The sequence below is a fragment of the Dermacentor albipictus genome, chromosome 1 (genome assembly GCF_038994185.2).
Source record: "Dermacentor albipictus isolate Rhodes 1998 colony chromosome 1, USDA_Dalb.pri_finalv2, whole genome shotgun sequence".
Taxonomy (NCBI): Eukaryota; Metazoa; Arthropoda; class Arachnida; order Ixodida; family Ixodidae; genus Dermacentor; species Dermacentor albipictus.
This window is the reverse complement of record NC_091821.1, coordinates 421,741,061-421,763,078: the sequence shown is the minus strand read 5'-3', so window position 1 is coordinate 421,763,078 and position 22,018 is coordinate 421,741,061. Positions and strand designations below refer to the sequence as shown.

General features: G+C 46.7%; 1 protein-coding gene across 3 annotated transcripts in view; it reads left to right on the top strand.

Annotated features, from left to right (window-relative positions):
• Positions 1 to 22,018, top strand: part of LOC135896445 (tissue alpha-L-fucosidase-like) — a 93,783-nt gene that overhangs the window by 48,322 nt on the left and 23,443 nt on the right. For all 3 annotated transcript variants that reach the window (XM_065424824.1, XM_065424831.1, XM_065424841.1), the window contains exon 2: positions 9,027 to 9,296. In XM_065424824.1, coding sequence (XP_065280896.1) covers positions 9,027 to 9,296 — 270 coding nt within the window. The remainder of the gene's footprint in view (positions 1 to 9,026; positions 9,297 to 22,018) is intronic.

Sequence of the window (22,018 nt, the reverse complement as noted above, 5' to 3'; positions counted from 1 at the left end):
GCCTGCTAAATGTGTCATTGCACACGTCACGTCGCAGTCATTTGTGGCGTTAGTAAAGTGAACTGAGGTGGAGTAAAGTGAATTAAGGTTAAGTGGATGAGGGTGAAATAAAGTGGAGCAAGGTTGATTAATGTGGATTAAGGTTGGCACCGATTAAAAGCAGGTGAATTAAGAGAGAGAGAGAGAAACTTTATTGAAAATGCCTGCAGAATCAGTTAGGCTCCCTCCACGCAGGGAGGACAAGGTTTTACCGCGACGCGGCCACTACGTCAGTCTCGTGCGTTGTGCTACTCGAGGTCTTGGTCCCTGCTACTTACGCTACTTCCGGATTAAGTTTGTTACAAATTAAACTAAGGTGGAATAAGGTGGATTAATGTAAAGCTGCGAAGGACTAGTGGCAATGTAAGACCTCACGTATCATGGAGGTAACCAATTAATCTGAGAACTCAAGATGATTGTGCATTCAAATCACGTAAGGATAGTTTAGTGACTGTCATTTTTTTTATTATTATTATAACGATCAAAGGTTTTCCCTGAGCAATGGGCTCGTCTTGTGGCGCCCTATATACAAGTAACAAGAACAAGTGGTACCAATGTCAGAAAAACCAAACACTTCGCCGCGGCAATTCGAGCACCGTCACTGCACTGTGCTCGCGATTAGCGGTGTTCAGGCGTACCGAAGTAGCGCCGCGATTATGATTTTCAGCGCCAGAAAAAAGAAAGAGCAGGCATTGTCACAAGCTCCCCAGTGTTTTAGAGGTCCGCTGTTCGCATGAGTTCTTACTTACAATACAACTTGGCGTTGAGTTTATCGGCTCAAGGTGTAGTTCGAACGTCCGGTTCCGCAGTTGTCTTCCCCTGTTGTGGAACCTGATCTACATAATGTCAGCCACATGAACGGTATGGTTGCATGCTCATATCGCAATATATGGCAAACGAACCCAAGTAGACGTAATATAGTAGTAGTAGAAGTTATCCGGTTCTGTGGTATTGTGACAACAGCATTCCAGGCTCAGTTCCCCATCGGCTGCTGATACTTTTCTGGCGTTCTGGCCTTTGTGCCTGACACACAACTGTATAACTAAAGCAGTATTTTATCGAAGAAGTAGTGAGTGCTTTGAATAAGTAAACCTATCACAATGAGAACTAGAAATCAAAACAAAAAATAAGAAAGAAAGAAAATCATTAGTGTCTGCTTATGTGTTACGACCTTTAGTCCATCTCGCTATACCCGTAGTTGAAACAGACTTATCGACTGAGCGCAGCAATCTTCCAGACCTGTAGGCAATTTTCTACTGGAGTATCGCAAAGCTTGTTCGCACAGCGGCGGTCCAGCGTGTTGCAGTGGGGTCAAATTTCGGGCGATTAGGCGATAATCTGTGCTAGCCTCGCATCGTTTGCTTGCTTTGTCGTTTGTTCGTTGGCTTCCGAAAGCAAAACGTACAAGAGCAAATTTAAACAGACGATGGTTCTAAAGTCTAAGACTATACCGGGAGCCCACGTTAGTACAGCGACAGGAAACAATAGTAATTGGGACAAAACTGAATGAGAAATGCTATCAACAAAAAAAAACAAGAATATAAGAAGGGAAGAAAGAAAGAAAACAGCATACATTTTAACCACGCCATACGTTTTACGACGTCGATCCGGCCTCGTACACTGTAAAGGCGTCTCTCGCCTATAAAAGGTAGCGGCACCAGTATTTGCATCTTTAGTTCCCAGCAGTCTTCGTCCTTAAAGCGTCTTTCGTTTCTCCGTGGTTAGCGTAACTCGGTCATCTTTTGTTTAATTCACATTCCGGCTGCGCTTTACAGTTCATCGAACCCCCAATATGCGTGTTGCCAGTAGTGCCAGAACGCACAGACGCCCATATAGCTGTCGCGCAACTTCCGTTTCTCCACGAAAATGTGAGATATCTGTCTCGGACGTCCTACAAACGGTGGGAGTCGTTCGCACAGAGGTATCGCTTGGCTCGCCTTTGACCCCCGTATAATGCCAACGATAACGCGCACCTTCGTATCGAACGATAAAAGAAATCGAATTCGAACAGCGAACGCGTCGATTCCTACAGGGCGAGTGTCTTATTCGAATCGCAAGAGAACCGAGCAACAGGGATTGATCGACCTCGATAATGCGCGTACTGATAGTGTCACCCACGCTTGCGTTCAAAAAAAAAAAAAGAAGACGTGTATATCGACAGCTGGCCTTATTAGAGATTAGTGCGCCCGTGTGCGCACACCCGTGTGTATACAGCACTTTGCGGAAGTGACTTAATTGGGGTCGGTTCGAGGCAGGACCCAGTTTGGAGGTGCCGCGCACGGTTCCGCTTCCGCCACCCTTGAATACAAGCCGGATGGTGGAGGACGCCGACCGCGAAACCGGAGAGAAAAAAAAAGAAATTCTTTTGTCGCTCTCCTTGTGTTTGATCCCGACCCACGGTCGACAGGAAGAAAGAAAAAGAGAAAGAAAGGAAAACCACCTCGCGCCCGTAAGGGTGCTGCTTTATCACGCGGCTAACATCCTCGTCCTTACGGAGCCAGATCGAATCGCTGACGAGGCCAAGCGAAGTTTTCTTGTCTGTCGACTTTCTGTGGCGAGTAAACGTGGCGACTCGAGAAATTGCGTGAAATGAACTTTGATAGATGTATCACTGTCAAACTGTCGTGGGAAAGCACAGCTTCGGACTGCACCTTCTTTCATCGCAAGCGGAGTTTGATCCCGCTTTCATGTGCAGTAAAACGCTTTCCTTTAACGAAAGGTGTTTAGCCATGAAACGGACCAGTCCCTTTTAGGGTGCAACAACTTTACTACGCTGAACACCTTGAAGGGACAGCGCAAGACGATCCAGACGCAAAGCAGGAGAGACAGGACAGCGCTGAATTCTCACCTCATTTTATTAGGACACACACACGCACGCACATACTTGAGTACTACCACCTATGCCCACGTGCTCTCCCATGGTTGGCGTCAATACCAGTGCACAGGCAAACAGCAAGACCCTGTAATCTAATGTTATAGTAAGCTAACGACATTTTTATTATTATTTTTTTACATTTCATTGTCATTGGATATTTTGTTTGCCTTTTCTCTTAGTCGTTTCCGCTGCCCCTTCGAGATCTTCAACCAGTATCAACTCACCCAAATGTCGATTCTTCTACTTTACTATGCATCTAGAAAGAATAGAGGAGAGTGGAAGTTCTTTTGTCACCATGTGCCTTTGCACGAGGCTGATAGATTCACGGGGTATAATGTAAAATAAGAAATCAAGAGAGAGAGAGAGAGATAGAGTATGGATGGAGGGAGGGAGAGAGTCAGGGAGGGTATGGGAAAGCAGCTGTATTCGCCACCATGCAGATAACCACTACCATGATGCTCTGCATAAGGAGGTGGACGAGGATTTTTTTCAAAATTTTCTTTTCAAGAGAATGCTTGTTCTGTCTTCATCATCGGGATATGTTTCAACAGAACTGTTTGTTGGCCTAGTTGCTGCTTACTGAGAGACATGTTTTTTTTTTTTTTTGCCGCTCGTGCCGTAGTCTATGTGTATTCTTTTTGTGCGTGTTTTAATTCGCGGCAAAACATATGTTTTGCCGTATTGGATGTAGCGAAGTAAACAAAGACAGGCTTACGTGAAGTGTGGGAGTGAGCACATGCCAGCAGGTCTCACGCTGTCCTTCTCTTCGTTTTCATGATCGTTGTTGGTGAGAAACGTCTGCGGCGAAGCCCAGGACATTCCTACTTTTCTAGTGCACAGTGAGTTGTAGGCCCGGACCCAACACGTATCGCTAAGCTCGCTTTAATCTGAAGATCGTTCAAATTTATGTCGTGTCTTTGTGACCTAGAGAATGGAGCATGGCACAAGGCCACGGAGAGCCGTTATCCTGTGGTCATTTCCCTGCAAATCATACCCTGTCATATCTCTGAATCAATTCATTAAACACTGACCCCAGTGTGATAATAGGGGAAATGACTAAAAGTCTGAGGAAAGTTTGACGAAGGTCGGAGCCCCTACACAAGAGGCATTTTCTTCGTAGTCATTCATATGTGCAGACAGCATTATGGCAAGAACAATGAAAACGGCAAAATAAAGATGAATGCAAACACAATCGATGTATGATACAATAACCTTGAGATAAAGCAAACGGTGGTTTGCTACAGACTCTATAAGAATGCGAGTTTTAACAGAGAGGGGAAATTATAGCTGCCTCGTATCTCTCTCTTACCTCGTTGCTATCGCCTCTTCGGCAGGCAGACTGAGCTTTCTGCATTTTCACCTAAATAATTACGCTGACAGGGTACTCGCTTTTATCTGGCGTTCTTCGGATCCCATGTGGAAGCACCGACACCCCTTTTGGTTAGCCCTTGCACAGCGTAAACGTAACCAACTGCCTTGTAAGAAGTTCTGCAATTCTGTGCTCATTTTGCTCGCAGCAGCTCGTCTTAATTGCAGCAGTTGGTACAGGAACAAAAACATCACGGTGATTCCGTATCTACACTCAAGGTTATAGGTACTTTCTAAAACGAAACCATTCACGCTTAGAAGGCGGCCGCACGTTTCATTTCGTGTAACGTGACAGCGCTTGAGGCCACAGAAGCTGCGAGTGGACATCCAGTGGCCTCGAGCCTATTTGTTCCGCACTGTACTATACAGTCTCAGTTGATATCTGAACAACAGTTGGGCACAGTCTTCTTTGCAACTATTCACCCGATTTTTTTTTCGCCTTTAAAAGGCAACATTAATGCCAGGCAAAGTAAAAAAGATTGCCCTTGGTCGCTACACACCACGTGCTGTTTTCGACCTAGGCAAACGCAAGGCTATATACGTCGTATTGTTGCAGTTGCTATGAACCAGTTCACCTTCATAACATTCGCATTCGCACAGCACCTGTTTTCTGTGATCAACAGTGCGTGCGCATATATGCGCGTTGTGCCAGAGTCAGCTGACCGAACTTCAGGCACTGCTTATATAACATCGCTTCTGCGCACGGTCCAGAAGCTTGACGCATAGACCACATAGTTCATTATCGTAGGGAACTCTGTGGGGACCCTTCTCAACGATTATCAAGCCAGTCAACTCAGCCCAGGTGACGTTTCCTGTTGTGTTCGTTAACCACTTCAGCAGACTCTCTTATCTCTCTAACAAATGTTCGGTTATATTATCAACTCACGATGCCCCTTTTTCTTTTTGGTCATAACGTAAAATATGTGGCCCAACACGGAATCCTTGCAACTCTCGGTATTGCAGGCATCCAGACAGAGTGTATATAAGCTTGGAAAAAGATACTAACAACAAGAGATGCGCATCAGCGTTCAAGTGACGTCGTTGATCGTCATTCGTGCCTGTCATCAAGGAACGTGCGACTGCGATTGAATCCGCCTAATAGACTTTTCTTTAACGCGAAAGCATTATATGCCCCCATTGAGCGAAAATCCGTCGTATTCGGAGTGACCGAAAGACGGCACCAAAAATGGCCGACGGCGCAGAGGAAAAAACACGTCAACAACTCCTCGGCTTGACGAAGAACTTCTCGGGGAGGTCTCTGTGAAGGAAGTAAATTAATGGCTTCTAAATGAAATTTTGGTAAATTTCGGCCTCGGCGGGAATCGAACCGAAGCCTCCAAGGTGAGAAACGAGCACACTTCCCCAACGCTATAGCGGCTCCACGGCTCAGGTTGACTACATGTGTGCCTAGTACGTGCGTCATTGCACACGTCACGTCTCAGTCATCTGGCTGACTAAAGGTGAGGCCTAGTGCATGGGTCATTTGGCACGTGACGGGGTAGCCAATGCGGAGTAGGTGGCACCACGTCATGAGTGTATAACGTGACCGCGTTCAAGGCGGTCCGAGGTCCATACAAACGGTATAATGCTTTCGCATTCCCACACGTGCGTAATATCAGGTGTGTCCAATGAATTTTTTTTTCTGATTCAGCTATGCGCATGCGCGTGCCCTCGCTCCTAGCAGCAGCCTAGCTTCTCCGCTAGTACCGCTGGATAGGCGTGCGAAGTCAAAAGTGAGTGCGTTATTCCGCACATGAACCGCGCTAATGTTTTGAGCTCGGAGGACTGAACAATGATTTTGCACGTGTTCGGGCTGCTGATATTGGGTAAGGAAACACTTCAGCAGTTGGCGGGAAAGGCTACAAGCAGCTTTGTCGACGAAAACGACTCCGTAAACGTATGTTCGAGCGATAGGCACAGCGTTCGACGGGCCTCATGCCGCGGACACTTGCTGTAACTGCGAATTCGACGAACCAACGGGGAATTCTGGATGTGTTACATATACTGTTGTATATTGCTGTGGGCACGCACGGTCAAGTTCCAAAAAATACGCCCTGTTACCAGAGAGCCATTACGCGACTCTTGCTGAGTGAGGCGAGTCTGCGTTCTTGTAACAGCACGACACCAGTTCTGTAAACATTCGAGTCTCACTTATTCGAGTCGCACTCGTCACCCTACGACTGGTTCGGCAGTCTCGGCTCTATTTTAATTATTTCAATCTACCGGTGTATACATCACATGGCTTTTGCCATTGGCTGACAAACTCGTTGCCGCGTGCATCGCGGAAGAAGCTGTTGGGTCAATCAAAAATAGGAACGTAGCCGCACAGGCCATTGGAATCATTGGAAGCATTCGGGATGTCGCATTATGCTGAAGTCGGAGTCTCTCTCTCTCTGTCTGTCTGTCTGTCTGTCTGTCTGTCTGTCTGGTCTTGTCTTGTCTTGTCTTGTCTTGTCTTGTCTTGTCTTGTCTTGTCTTGTCGTTCTGGCAGGGGAAGTGCAGCTTTACACGTTTTGCAATACAACGTGTTGCGTTCACTCCATCTCTTTTCCATGCCCATGCCATACGCTAGGTCTTGAAGGGACAGCACTTATCTCGCATCGCACTCGCAGTAAGCGTGCAGAACCTTTGCAGGTTGTTTTTTTTTTTTTTTTGATCACGAGGAGCTGCTTGCAGTGCTCGCTCTTCATCGAGGCCAGGCGCGTGCATTCGCATGTTAGGCGCCTCATTCGTATCGAGCCACTCCAAACGACGGGCGAGTTTATCCTGAGGAAATTCCCTGCCTCGACGCGTTTGACCTTGACCAGTTGACCTTGACCAGTTGGCTCAAAGAACTGGCAAAGCTGTTCAATAATAGAGAGTTTAGATTATGGCACGCAAGTCGCACGCAAGCGGTGGGTTACGCAAATTTCATTGTGGTCCTTTCGCGCTATATTGTGGTCCAACTATTTCGTACTATTTGGTGTGTTTCTTGTTTGTCTTTTTTTTTGTATGCCCGGTGTTTTACGTCTCCCAACGCTTGAGGGCGGCTTGAGTCACCTAATGTAAAACTGTTTAATAGGTGCTGGCTTATCTCTAAAGTATTGGTATCATGCTTTCTTGTCACTATAGGTGGAGAAAAACGGCGTGCACGTCGCATTCGGCACGTTGCCTTCGAGTCGGTAAATGGAAAAGGTGTTATTGCTACACGCGAGCAAATACGCCTCCGTTTAGAGCAAGGACGCTGAGGTTCTACTTAACAGCACAAGCGAGACGAAGAAAATAAGGGAATAAAACCCAGGGACTCCGCGAGAGATTGCTCGGTCAAACCCACTATACCTCTCACTGCGCAGGGGCGCGAAGGGACGGGAGCGCGCGCCTGTCTTGCCCGTCAAATGTAGTTGCGGTCCGTTAGGTGTGTGTGTGTGTGAGTGTGTGTGTGGGAGGGGGGGGGCGCTCAGTGGAATGCATGTCTATCCTCACAGTAACCGTCATTTCACTTGCTTAAGACGGGCGAGTGATCCTCACAACAAAACCCGATTCACTCACTCAACCGTATAGTATTTCCTGACAGTATAAAGGATTCAGAAGATTACGCGTAAATGCATCAGGTAACTCTTGCCTAAAGACCCATACTAGCACATCCATTGAAGCAATGCAGAACGCAACGTTACATTCACCGCTGAGGACGAATCCAGTGGACACTGAAAAAAAAAACATTGCACGTGTATCAAGTCTGTAAAAGCATTATTATTTAGTATTTGCTTTTTTCTGTATATGTCTCAGACCGTAAATAAAACAATGGATTACTTATGTAGCAGGCACGAGGCAGACATAGTTAGTACGTGCGCACATGTAGCAAAGCCAGCTGACCGGCACCATCCAGATAACCAGCAGAAGGCCTGCGCCTATTGAGCGGTGAGGTCAAGGGTGAAGGCCGACATATCCCACACACTTCATATGGGGACGTGACGAGGCGTTAGTACGATCATTTCGTTTCCATTTTTTTTTATCACAGCGTCGGCTTTCTAACAGTGAAGTGACAGTGAGAAGACTTGTAAGGCCTTTTGTTAATTAGGAAATGTTGGCCGAGTTTAACTTCTTTTTTTCCAGGTAGTTTGTATAGCTGTACTTGGAATACACGACTATGGCGACCGTGGATATTTATGTCACGTTGGCTTGGTTACCAGTTACAAGAGCTGAGAAGTAGGGAGGGAAATTCTATTTATAACTTCTGCTATGCTTCAAGACGATCAGTGGAAGACACAGCTGTCCTCGTACAACGAGGAGAGCGATTATTCGAACACGTGTCCTTGTGCAATGTGTCCCGAGGGAGCAGCGCGTGCCCTTCCTTCAGTCTCGAAACTAACACCGACACGCACAATCTAAGGCCTGAACGCTATACTCGTAGATTTTAGTCAAGAGTCATATTGTTGTTAAACTTATCGTTTAATTAGAACACTAAAATTTGTGAGATAAGTGGAAGTGCTCATTCACCGGCTGCGTATCACGCAACTTGTATTTATGAGAACTGCGGTTAAATGATCTTCACCACCTCTTGTTGTTCCCTAACGGAGAGCATGACCGCGGTTAGTTAAAAAAGCGCGTTAACGGCTAACGAAGCGCTAAACAAACTGCGGCTCCCTCAATTTCTGTCCCTGCATAGCCACGCCGTAGCGGGGTCTGAACCCTTCATTTCGGTGGCAGAGACTGTGGTGATCGATCGTTCCTATTCGTCCATCTTCAAGAACGTGTCCCCGTGCAGGTACCGCGGTATGGAAGGAGCGGGAGAACAGGGGTACAAGCCCACGTCCGGCCACTCCGCCGTCAGAGAGCGGTCGGTCGTAAAGCCGAGACCGCAGCGGGACGAGGCGCTCGTGGCCGCCGGCGTGCAGCGATTGCCACCACCTGGCACGGTCGCTGCGTCCAGGGGCCCCGAACGAGACAAGGCCAAGCGTGTGGACAAGAAGCAAGCCGCACCGCCATCCAAGAAGCGCCCCGGAGAGAGCATCAAGTCGTTGCTAAAGACATGGCAGTAAGAAACCTATAGTTAGGCGATATGGCGCATGCATATTGGCCAATTATTATTTTTCTTCCCCACCTGGCAAGAGCGAGAAATGAACCTCTCGTTATCCAACTCTATCATCACTTAACGATGAACACTCGTATCTGATATACATATATATATATATATATATATATATATATATATATATATATATATATATATATATATATATATATATATATATATATATATATATATATATATATATATATATATATATATATACTGCGACACTTAAAACAAACAACACGACCGATAATATTCTGCTAGGGGTGACGTCTGTTACGGATGTTCGACGGGAATCGTGGGCGAAGGAACCGTGTAGGATATTCGAATGAATCGTAGCTATACAGGTAAACTCTTCAGCGTCAAAGCTTAAACAAGGAGCACGTCAGTGTCGCAGTTTCCTGCTCTGTAGTGCTTTCTATCGACCTGCACACCCGCGCCGTGATTCGAGTTCCACCAAGTGAAACGTTCGTTTCGTGGTATGGAACAGTTCAGCCGTCTGCCAGAATCACTGGGCAAGCAATGGCGCCCTTCGCTTGCATCCCATAAGCTTTAAAATCAGGAGTCATGGCTTTTCTTGCCGCCATATACAGTTTCCCAAAAAATGTACTCGAGTCAACTATGGCGTTGCGATCGTGCGATCGTTCAGCAACCATGAAAATGATGGATGTAGCACATGTATTTGTCTAATCTTCGTGCTTTTGGCTTCTGACATTCTTTTGGCGTTATTTATTACACGCTTTATCTTTGTAAACTTGCAAGCAGACATTTATATGCTGCCGCTCCTGCGTTCCGATGCTTAACGTGTCTCAATATCCGGTGTTACGAACTTCAACCGGTGCCACCAGTGTTACGAACTCCAACCGGTGCCACCAGTGTTACGACATCCAACCGGTGCCGCCAGTGTTATGAACTTCAACCGCTGCACCACGATAACGGCTTTGTGGTCCCGTAGCGCTCGTCACCCGTTTCGTGACAGAGCGTTGGTAGCGAAGACTCCGAGCCTGGCGTCGATGAGAATAACAAAAGGGACTTTATACATTATATACAGGTTATCATACAGGACATGAACGGATCGGCACTGGGGCCGAGAGCTCACACAAACGCGACTGTTCTCGCACGACGGCGTCCGGCGAAAACGCGTGACACATCTCACCCCAGTCGGGAGCGACCCTCTCTCCAGGTGGGGTCGGCAGATCCTGTTTTCGAGCGGCGTGTTGCTGCTTTTATAATCCCCGAGGCCCATTGTCACTCAAACGGCCCAATACAAAGTCAGCACACGACGGTCGTCCGAGGGGTCCAACCAGCGACCGCGCTGGCCACTCGGTTCAAAGTTCGCGCGCGCGGTGACCTCCAGGCAAGGGAGGTGCGGCGCCGGGCCGTCGGGCACACGCGGGCACGTCAAAACACGCTGCTCCGCCGAGGCTTCTCCCGCACGAAGGCGCAGCATCTTGACTTGTGAAGGGAGAATTATGGCGCTCGCAGGATAGATTCTGCATCTTGCAGATTCGGGATCCGGGCTTGTGGTAATGGCACAACAGCATCCCCGCCCTCAGATAAGGCGCCGGGAAGACGAGCTGCCTCCACGTGGCTCGGATGCCAGGCGCGCACGTTCGTCAGGCTCGTCCAAGTTCACGTCCAGTGTCGGGACGCCAGGTAACCTCACGTGCCCAGGTCCGACTCGCCAGGACAGGAGCTCTGCTCACCACGTCGTCGCCAAGGCACCTTGACCAGCTCCGCTCGGGTCGTTCCTAAGACCTTGCTTCTCGCCACTGGTCCCGCTTGGTCGTTCTGCAGCTTGCAAAACCGACCGGCAAAAGGCAACACCCAACACGAACAAGTGCCCTCTGTCTCCCGTCAAACACCAGACAAGGCCATAATTCAAATCAACCTAACTAAATTGTTTTCCCCTTTTTTCTCCCGCTGCAACAGGAGGCAGGTGTACGATCCAGTACACAAGGCTCAAACAACCAGTTTTCAAATTATCAACGCAACAAAATAGAAACAATTATTAATCATCAATAATAATGACAAATAGAATGGTCCCCTTGAAATCGCTTGGACCGAAAACATACTTCTGAGGAAGCAAATGAGGTCATTCATTTTTCCCGGCGATATTTTCGCGGAATCCGAAGCTGCTTATATTTGCGACCCTGCTTATCCGTGTAGCGGCGGTACAATAAGCCAGATTCCTTGCCAAATGAATCCCCCTTTTTTTCCACTCCCCGTTTGACGCTCTTCCTCAGATCGGCTAATGAACAATCTTCCTGTTGCTCGCGAATCAGACTTTTTCTTTCAACTGCAGCCTGCTCCTGCCGGCTGGCGGAAACCGGAGCGAGTGTGGAGCCCGCGTCGCCTAATTGCGGCGTCGAGTCTATATCGCGGCTAGCACTGCACGCGTCACTCCCACTCACTTCCAGGACCCGCTCGTCTAGGCCAGCCTCCGAGCTCTGCCTCTCCCGTGACTGCTCGCCACTCCAGTTACCGTGATCGGTCCGTGTGCCGCACCGCCTTTCGCTCACCGACGCTAAGTCAAGTTCCCTCGACAGCGGGCGCGCTTTGGATCGCGTGGGGGCCATGTACGCCACGTCGGCAAAGAATGATTTGCCCTGATCCCTCAGCAGCTGCTCCGAGCTATTTGAGAAGAGGTAGGAAAATTGCTCCGGGAGGGCGGCTGACACAGCGGCTTCGGCGTTAAGTTTCCCAAATTCTCCTTCAATGCTAACCGTTGCGATCGGTAAACAGACACTCTCCTTCTCGGCCACTTGCCGTATCCTAACGCACTCTCCCGTAAAATCACTCGAGGAGACGAAAGACGGGTGAACAACGTCCATAGTTGCTGCAGAGTCCCGCAGTGCTCGGCACTTCTTGCCGTTTACCTTAATTTCCTGCACATAGGGCTCCAATAGACGTATGTTCTTGTGAGTTTCCTGTATCGTTGCAAAAGCAATTCTCTCTGGGCAGCTTGCAGCGATGTGCCCTTGCTTTTTGCAATTGTAGCAGGTTAACGGTTTCCGTTTTTCAAAAGCACGCGTCATTTCGTTTCGCTGTTTCGGACCATTGTCATCATTCTGAGATGCATTCTGTCCTTCCCTTACAGTTTCTTTGGTAAGGGATTCGTCGTCCCGAAACTCGCGACGCGTGATTTGCTTCCGTTCGTCGGGCTTCCCGGAAAACCAATCTCTCCTATCAGCTTTTTCTACGCGCACTGCCTTGCTGTGCAAGCTGCGGCGGGTGTAATACTCTTCCGCTAACTCTGCTGCCTTGTTTAGCCTAACCTCTTTTAGCCTATCTTGCAGCCAGAGCCGGACATCCTCATCAATGCAACGGTAGAACTGCTCCAACGCGATGCATTCGACAATTTTGTCGCGGTCGTCGAAAACCTCTTCGCCCTTCAGCCATTCCACCAAGTCGGCTTTTAGACGAAACGCGAAGTCAACATTCGACTCCTTACCCTTTTTTGCATACCGGAACCTCTGCCGGAAAGCTTCGGGCGACAATTTGTACTTCCGCAGTAGCGCTTCCTTCACATCACTGTAGCTCTCAAACGCCTCTTTCGATAAGCAAGTTATTACGTCTGATGCCTCCCCAGGAAGCAACGCTAACAGATTCTGTGCCCAGAGGGATCGCTCAATGCTATTCCGTTCGCACACGTGCTCAAATTTCACGAGGTATTTGGCCATATCCTCTCCGACGACAAAGGGTGGAAGTTGATCGCGTATTCTTGGAACGTTAGAAGTGAGACTAGGCGCTGGCGAGCTATTTCGAGTCTCCAACTCTTTCATTTTAAGCTCGTGCTCACGAATCTCTCTCCTTTCCTCCATGCAACGTTCCTTCTCCCTCTTTTCCTCCTGTTGCTGTTCTCTCCTTTCCTCCTCTTCGCGACGTTCCTGTTCTCTCCTTTCCTCCCTTTCCCGTCGTTCATTGATATCCGCCCAGGCCTCAGCGGCCTCCTCAGCCGTTACGTCCCCAGTCCTCATGACCTCAAGGATCGCATTCTTTCTTTTGGTTGAGCCCAACTCAATGCCCAACTCCTCACAAATTTCGAGAAGTTCCTTCACCTTGTACTTCTCCATCGTTCACACTGTCCTCCTGCTGTTTACCCTTTTTGAATATACCTGCCGTACGCTACTATAACACTACTAGTAAGACATATGCAAGTATATCACACACTGCCCTGTTTACCCCCTCAGCATCCCCTGGTTTTCAAAACACTCTTACTAGGCTTGAAACACACAAGGTTATCACAATGCAACACCAAATCCTTCCCTAAGCTACTATCACCTGTGTCAGAGAAAGTCTGGTGTTTGAGGTAAACTTCAGGCACTCACCGCGCCGAGGTAGCTGATGCCGGTCAATCCCGTAGCTGCCATCCAGTGTTACGAACTTCAACCGGTGCCACCAGTGTTACGAACTCCAACCGGTGCCACCAGTGTTACGACATCCAACCGGTGCCGCCAGTGTTATGAACTTCAACCGCTGCACCACGATAACGGCTTTGTGGTCCCGTAGCGCTCGTCACCCGTTTCGTGACAGAGCGTTGGTAGCGAAGACTCCGAGCCTGGCGTCGATGAGAATAACAAAAGGGACTTTATACATTATATACAGGTTATCATACAGGACATGAACGGATCGGCACTGGGGCCGAGAGCTCACACAAACGCGACTGTTCTCGCACGACGGCGTCCGGCGAAAACGCGTGACACATCTCACCCCAGTCGGGAGCGACCCTCTCTCCAGGTGGGGTCGGCAGATCCTGTTTTCGAGCGGCGTGTTGCTGCTTTTATAATCCCCGAGGCCCATTGTCACTCAAACGGCCCAATACAAAGTCAGCACACGACGGTCGTCCGAGGGGTCCAACCAGCGACCGCGCTGGCCACTCGGTTCAAAGTTCGCGCGCGCGGTGACCTCCAGGCAAGGGAGGTGCGGCGCCGGGCCGTCGGGCACACGCGGGCACGTCAAAACACGCTGCTCCGCCGAGGCTTCTCCCGCACGAAGGCGCAGCATCTTGACTTGTGAAGGGAGAATTATGGCGCTCGCAGGATAGATTCTGCATCTTGCAGATTCGGGATCCGGGCTTGTGGTAATGGCACAACACCGGTCCCGCCAACCGATCTGCCGTGGTGCAGTGGTTAGAGTACCTGACTTGTGAGCGCGAGGACGTGAGTTGGAGTTCTACTCTTTGGCGCCTTTTTTTTCTTCTTTCAGCTCAATAATTTTTTTATCAGGGCATAAATGCCTCATTTCGTTTATTCCACCTTTGCGGAGCATCGGAAATAATGACCGTTACTCCCTTGAGGCGCATCGGAAAAGAGCAACTGTTAGTTTTCGAAGGAGTAACGGCATGGGGAGCAACAGTTCATTCCCTCGCACTTACCTCCTAATGGAAGGAATGTTTGTGGCAGATCAGTTCCTCCCCTAAAGGGAGTAACTGCAATACCCCATTTCCTCCTTTTCTTTTCTTAGAATGTATCTTCCTACTTTTCTTACGGAGAATCAAGGTAGCTGTGGAATCTTTGTAGATATTTTCCAAGATATTCAGGTATGCCTCCTTTACTCCTTGATTACGTTATTTCTTTATGACTACTGGTATCTCTACTGAATCAAATGCCTTTTTATAATCTATGAAAGCCATCTAGAGAGGTTGATCGTAGTTTGCAGATGTCTCGATTACCTGATTGGTGACATGGATGTGATCTACTGTAGAATATACCTTGCTGAAGCGAGCCTGTTCTCTTGGTTGACTGAAGTCGTAGTTTCCCTTAATCTATTGAAAATTATCTTGGTGAACGTTTTACACAATACTGAAAGTAAGCTGATGGGCCTATATTTTTTTTCAATTCTTTAACGTCTGCTTTTTTGTGGATAAAGTATAATGTTCGCATTCATCCAGTTCTCTAGAACCCTTGAAGTCATGACAGGTTTTGTATAAACTGCCGCAAGCTTTTCAAGCATGCTATCTAATCCATATTTGATTAAATTTACTGTTATTTCATCTTCTCCTGCAGCTTTTCCGCGGGTCATGTCTTGCAAGACACGCGGAACTTCTATAACTTCATAACTTCCTTCTATAACTACATCGCTAGTTATAGGAGGAGTCTCTATATCCCGTTCGTTAGTACTTTGAATGGAAGTAGTATATGGCTGCTCTGGGTACTCTACAGTTCAGTATAGAATTGTTCCGCTGCTTTTACTACACCTTTGAGGTTGCTGATTATATCACCCTGCTTATCTTTCGGTGCATACACCTTGGGTTGTTCTATGCCAAGTTTTCTTCGGACTGATTTCATGCTGCGTCCATCTTTAACAGCTTCCTCAGTCTTCGTCACGTTATAATTTCGAATATCCTTTTCTCGTTGATCAGTTTTGATAGTTCCGCGAGTTCTATCTGGTGTCTTGAGTTGGACACTTTCATTCTTTGTCGTTCTTTTATTAGGCCCTTCGTTGCTTGGGAGAGCTTACCTACTGATTGCCTTGGTGCCTTGCCTCCCACTTCAACTGCTGCTTCTGAAGCCAGCCTAGTTACAGGCAAGAGCAAGCTATAGCTCAGGCCGACCTCTCTGCCTTTCTGTAAATAAATGTCTCTCTCTCTCTCTCTGTCTAGTTACGGTTTGATTTATTACCTCTATGTCATCTTCATCTCTCTGTTCTGAGGCTGCATATATGTTTCCAAGCACCAGCCTGAATTGGTCTGCTTTTACCCTTACTGCGTCTAGGATGGCGTATTCTTTGTCACTTGATATTGAAGTAAATACTGGACCTTACTAACCTATGATGAGCTATATCCCAATCGAACCAGCACCTTGCACGTTGAGCTGCCGGTTCATGATACACCGATTACTCTGGCTGCTCGCTTTCGATTATATTCAAGTTCAAGTCAAGATTATTTACAACATGTACAAAGTACAGTGTTGAAGGCCGCCCTGGCAAGAAAGGTTGCACGAAGACGCGTCCCGGAAGTGCTGCAGAAGCCGCATCCTATTTTACGCAAGCCGCTTCCTACATGATCCCCCGTCTGTCGCGTTGCGCGCAATGTCCGATCGGAGCGGCACTTGCGAACTTCGCCTGCAGCAGGTGGCATCCGCATCCGGCAGGTACGTGTTGGCATGCGGCCGGTGTGTTCGCGGAGTGGCCGCTTTCGGGTGTGTGCACAGCAGTTGTGAGACGTAACCCGAACAATCGAGACGCATCTCTAGCGGCTGAATTTTCGCTTACGCAGACTGTAGAAGGAAAAAAGATGCATCGCAGGCATTGAAAGGAAGATGCATTAATTCGTAGGGCACCTTGACCAGACACCTCCAGCAGTATACCCGCAGCTAGGAGAAACGAAAACTCTTAAACAAAGAAATAAATAAGATAACGAAAAGGCGCTGAAGGCATGTTCGTGTTAGTATGACGCAGGCTATACTACGCCTATTAGAGCGCTGCAGTACTGTTCTGTCACCGTACGGGTTGAATCTATCTGTATGCACGCTCGCTTGCCCCATTTCCAGCCACTTCTTTCTTTAATTTTCGTGCGCGTGTTGATCACTCCGCACCAGGGCTAAACAGTACCAAAAATAAGTGTGCTTTATTAGATATTATATTAAGATACTCACAGGGCATTCAGCATCTGTATCGTGATATATCGGGCACGACGCGTATCAGTATCAACATTTGGGATACAAAGTTAAGGTACCGTGTTCCTTAATATAAAGCATACTCCTATAGCAAATTCCGCGATTACACCCAGAGTGAGTGAAGGTTAGCAAATGAAGGCAAATAATGCTTATCCTAAGAGACGACAATTTATTTTTTGGACTCGTATTTGTAATGCCCATTACGGTCAGAAATGTTAACATAAGAACACTGTTCAAGGGCACTTTTCAACTCTAACTGAAGAAGTACAGCATTTGCACTGTGAGCATCGCTTTAAATTGTCTTTAATTTTGTCGTTCAGACCCCTTCGGTGCCGCCTAAACGACAAAGGTGTATAGCACGCCATTTTTTCATTAACAGTACTTTGTCGCCCCTGGTACACATGCCAGCCTATTCAGCACATCATTATAAGCTTGTTAGCGGAGCGAGCAACGCCTGGTACCTATCATAAAGGCTGCATGAAAAAATCTCTGACTCATCAGCGTACCTACCTTACTCAATCTGATGACTTCCATAGTGATGCAAGCACCAGAGACTGTTCTGTACGGCAATGTATTACTGAAAAGTTCAAAATTACAGCACCATAACGAAATACGGGCAGTAGGAAAAAAGAATTGAATAGAAATCTATTCGCAGGAGTTCATAAATTTACAAGTCAACATTGCTGTATAATTGCAGTGGTACCTACAGCGGAGCTATAATACTGAATGTACAAATGGACTGACGTATCCTAAGGTACAGAACGAGAGTGTCGTATCGTATGCATTGAATCCGCTAACAACCCGTATCTGTATCTCAAACACCTTTCGCTTCAATATATCGTATTTGTATCCCGATATACTACGATACAACTTATCGCTTCACCTAGAACTGGAGACGGCTTGTTTTATTTTTCACTTCACGGAATTTCAACCCAAATTTGATGTCCGCTGCATGCGATGCGGTTGACAATGAAGGGTAGAGGCTTGGGCTTGGGGTTGTTCTTATTTTTGCCATCGACCAGTTCAAAGTCAGGGACCACCACTCAGTCCCGTGTTTCAGGACTTTATAAGTCTGCTTCAGTGAATCGATTGTACGGTGATCTTGAAACAGCTTCGAAATTTACCGCTTGCCGGGGCGGACAAAACGCATCTCCACGCTATCGATAACAAGGTCTCTGTTGGCGCGGCTTACATTGATGACGCCCAGTTGATGCGAGATGTTTGTCCGTTGCCCATAGCAAAGGCGTTTACCGTTGCTTTTTCTCACGCTTCCTTTACCGCGGTGCTTGCTATAGGCGATTGGTGAGACGAGAGAGAGAGAGAGAGTATAATACCGGCCTTCGGGCTATTTTTTGCAGCCGCCCTTGGGGCGTGCGAACCATGAAGTCGAAGGCGCGACCGATGGCCGGGCTTTGCCACGTTTCCCTCTCCACAGATTCTTCTAGCCCCCCGCGTCACCCTCTGCGTCCGTTAGCCGACAGATCGCAAGCGCTTACGTTGTTGTCGAGTACGCCGAAAAGCTCGAGAAGAGATATACGTGACAGCTTATACCATCACGTTCGGCTTATTTGGGAGGTTGTTTTCACTTGCGGTGCAGTGGCCTTCGCCACTCCCCCCCCCCCTTCTCCCCCTCCATCCAGCTATAGGAACGCCGCAAGAAATGGTCGTTGAACATAGTCACCCAATTTCGAACGGTGGCCACTTTGAAAAGTATGTTAATATAGGCGGCGTCCAAATCGCGCAGCACTCCCCACCCCCTTACCCGCGACGGCTGCCTCGGAGCAGTAGAAGCCCCGCAAGCGGTTTTATGAACCGGAAACGCGTTATGTGGCCACGCGGTCACACAGCGCGTGCCAACCACAGGAAAATGAGGGGCACGCCTGGCTGCCATAATACGTCCCATGCTGCGGAAATTCGGCTTGCTTATTTGCAACATCATGCTCTAAATATGTTTGCCGTCAATATAAAACAGCAAGAGTTCGTGTTCCGAGCGCCATGACCAGTGCGTCGATAACTTATTAACCTTCAATTTTTTTTTAGTTCTATCAACAGTTTACTAACATTTCTTTAGGTCTCCTAGTGATTTTCCGTCAACAGTTGGCCACCAATTTAAAATTAAGACATGTTTATATATGCAAAATGAAATAATTGTAGAACAAGCGTGGTGTGTGTTTGGAAACAACACTAAAAGTTGTGAGGAGATCTGTTTCGTGTTCATCATACTCTTTAGCATTCTACAGCAGCAGATAATGGTTTAAGAATAATTTTAGCTTCTAGCGCGAAGTGAAACACGGACACAGAAAGGAGCAGACAGGACGAGCGCTCGTCCTGTCTGCTCCTTTCTGTGTCCGTGTTTCACTTCGCGCTAGAAGCCTAAATCATGTTACCGTACCAACTCCCCCAACTGTCTATCCTTTTTGCATTACATTTCTTGTACACAGGGCTCTTTTCAATGTGAACGTTTTAACCTTTCTAGAGCTCGTCCTGTCTGCTCCTTTCTGTGTCCGTGTTTCACTTCGCGCTAGAAGCCAAAATCATGTTACCGTACCAACTCGCCCAACTGTCTATCCTTTTGCTTTAAGAATAATATTATAAGTGAGACCAACATTAACTTCGTGTTTCTTAGAAACGACCTTTAAAAAATTAGTTACTTTCGAATTGCGTCCCGTTAAAAATATCCTTTGGGAAAAATAGTACTAATGTCTAGTTACATCCTATCGAAGTTTGTCTTTAGAATGAAAAGTATAAAAAAGTGACTGCCCACTAAAAACACTTATTAAAACAAAGTAACTTCTATTTTTTTTTATTGTAGCGAGAACTATTTGTAAGAGGCAGCATCAAGTTTTTAAAGGCGTGCCAATAAAAACTGTCGTTGATAAAAAAGGTAACTTTAATTTCGAAACCCACTTTTTTTTTAGAAAACGGTGTTAGAAAGAAGTAAGTAGACTGTCTTGTGACATAGACAGGTGTTACTATACTGCAATGTAAACAGGATGTCACTAAGGTCACCAGGAAGTTTGCAGAAAGTATAGAGAATGTTAATAGGGCCTTTTTTTTTTAAGGGAATCGACGGATACTCTGAGGAAGCAATCAAGGCATAATAGGGCTTATTCCCGTTGCAAAACAGGTGCTGTGAAATGCTCAATGTGTCCAATGCGGCGATGAGTATTTTCCGGTACCTACTGTAGATGGCGTGTTATTGCTGAAGACCTTGAACTCGAAAGTTGACCTTCTGTACTTTCGAGTTCCGTGTATCTGGAATTGAACGCAGTGGGGCATGTCGTCATCGAACAAATACAAACTTTTAATTCGCCGGCAAGGCGCTACGGCGCACATCAACACGCTTGGTTGACAACATCGACATGTCTATATTCCTTGGTTCTTACACAAACTAAATTTCGTGTTGTCATGTGTGCGGCAAATACAGTGGTATGCGTGTATTTCGCAAAGCATTTCACACTGATAACATCACGCTCCTTTAATATTCAAAAGTTTTGGCTGTATTTTGTCTCCACTGTAATGGGTACAGCAATTTCGAAGCATCGAGCACCTGAGTTTAGTTTATTTATTTTTCGCCACATGGGTGCACAGCCTAATGTACATAAGTGGCAAAAGGTAATGGGATAAAAGCTGCATTCGACCAGCTCGACAAAGCGCCCACTACGCCACATAACAATGACAGCAGAAGGCAACGATAGAGCAATGTTCTTTGTAGTACATATCATGAAATCACTGTTGACATGGAATATGCTCAAAGCCAACAGTCAGACTACAAGAAGGAAAAATAAATAAAGCTCGATAAAGAAAAAGCATATTAAACATTCGAGCACAGCTTTTGCGTGATATCATACTTTGACATACAACGTAAATTTTCATATATATTAGATTTAGTCTGCATGGAAGAGAGTAGAGCAGAAGTTGAAAAGCATAATTTGTACGCGGCTGCAGAACATACCAGTGTTCAGTGTGTCATGTTAAAAGTGAGGCGGATTACGCCGTAAGTTTGATAGACTGCATATGAGCATGAAGTTACGGATTATGTCAGATTTAACGATCACTAAACGTTGGTGCTCATACAGAGTCGCGATTTTTAAAACATAAAACCTCTGAAACATTTCAGATGTGTGTGCATGCATTGTATTACAAACCTGCGACGGCACGCAAGGCATTTTTTTAATACTACCAAGTTAGTTAACGATCCCTTAGTTCCAGTAGCCCAAACCAAGTGACAGTAACGCAGATGGAAAGGAAAAAGAGCATTACATAGTAACAGTTCTTGTGGTACTGCTAGCGTATGCTGACACTTACGGTGCACGCCTAAGACTTTATAAAGTTTATTGCTTATGTAGTTGGTGCGATGCTCCCATGACATGTGTTCATGAAATATAACACTGAGAGTCTTTCTAGTGATTCAGACGTTGAACATACCATAGACGATAATGTCAATAAAACGGTCATACGCTTCGCCGGTTACGCAGCAGGACAATACATCACCCCAACCTGTCAAGCTGATTTCCTCTCTAAAGGATATAAGTGAGAGTGTAGTGGTACGTTAATAATGCATCACCGGTGAAAGTGGATTTGTCTGGTTCACACACTTTTTTTCAGAAGAAGGAAAATAGGCAAGCAATTACTAATTGTGACGTTAAGAACATCCGAACATATCTTGTCCAGCGTTGTACTATATATCAGTGTGGCAATTGCCGTCATAATTCGCGTGGACAGGAAACTACACTTCTGTAAAAGTTAAAAGCAAGAATTGAAGTTAGTTTTACCGGTTTATAAGTGGTATTTAACATGTAATTGTTTAGATCACCGCCCAGTACTAAAGCGCATTCATGATTATTTACGAAAGAGAAAAAACCTTCCAGAAGGTGAAAGAAACTCTCAATGTTACCATCAGGTAATCTGTACACTACTGTAAACATGGACCTATCGCATTTATAATTTTGAAGCATCGTCTGCTTCGTCATTTGTTCTCAAGTACCAGTCGATTCGTCTACATTTACCTAAATTGAATTACCATGGACTAATTAACACAGCTAACATTCAATTCGTTCAGCT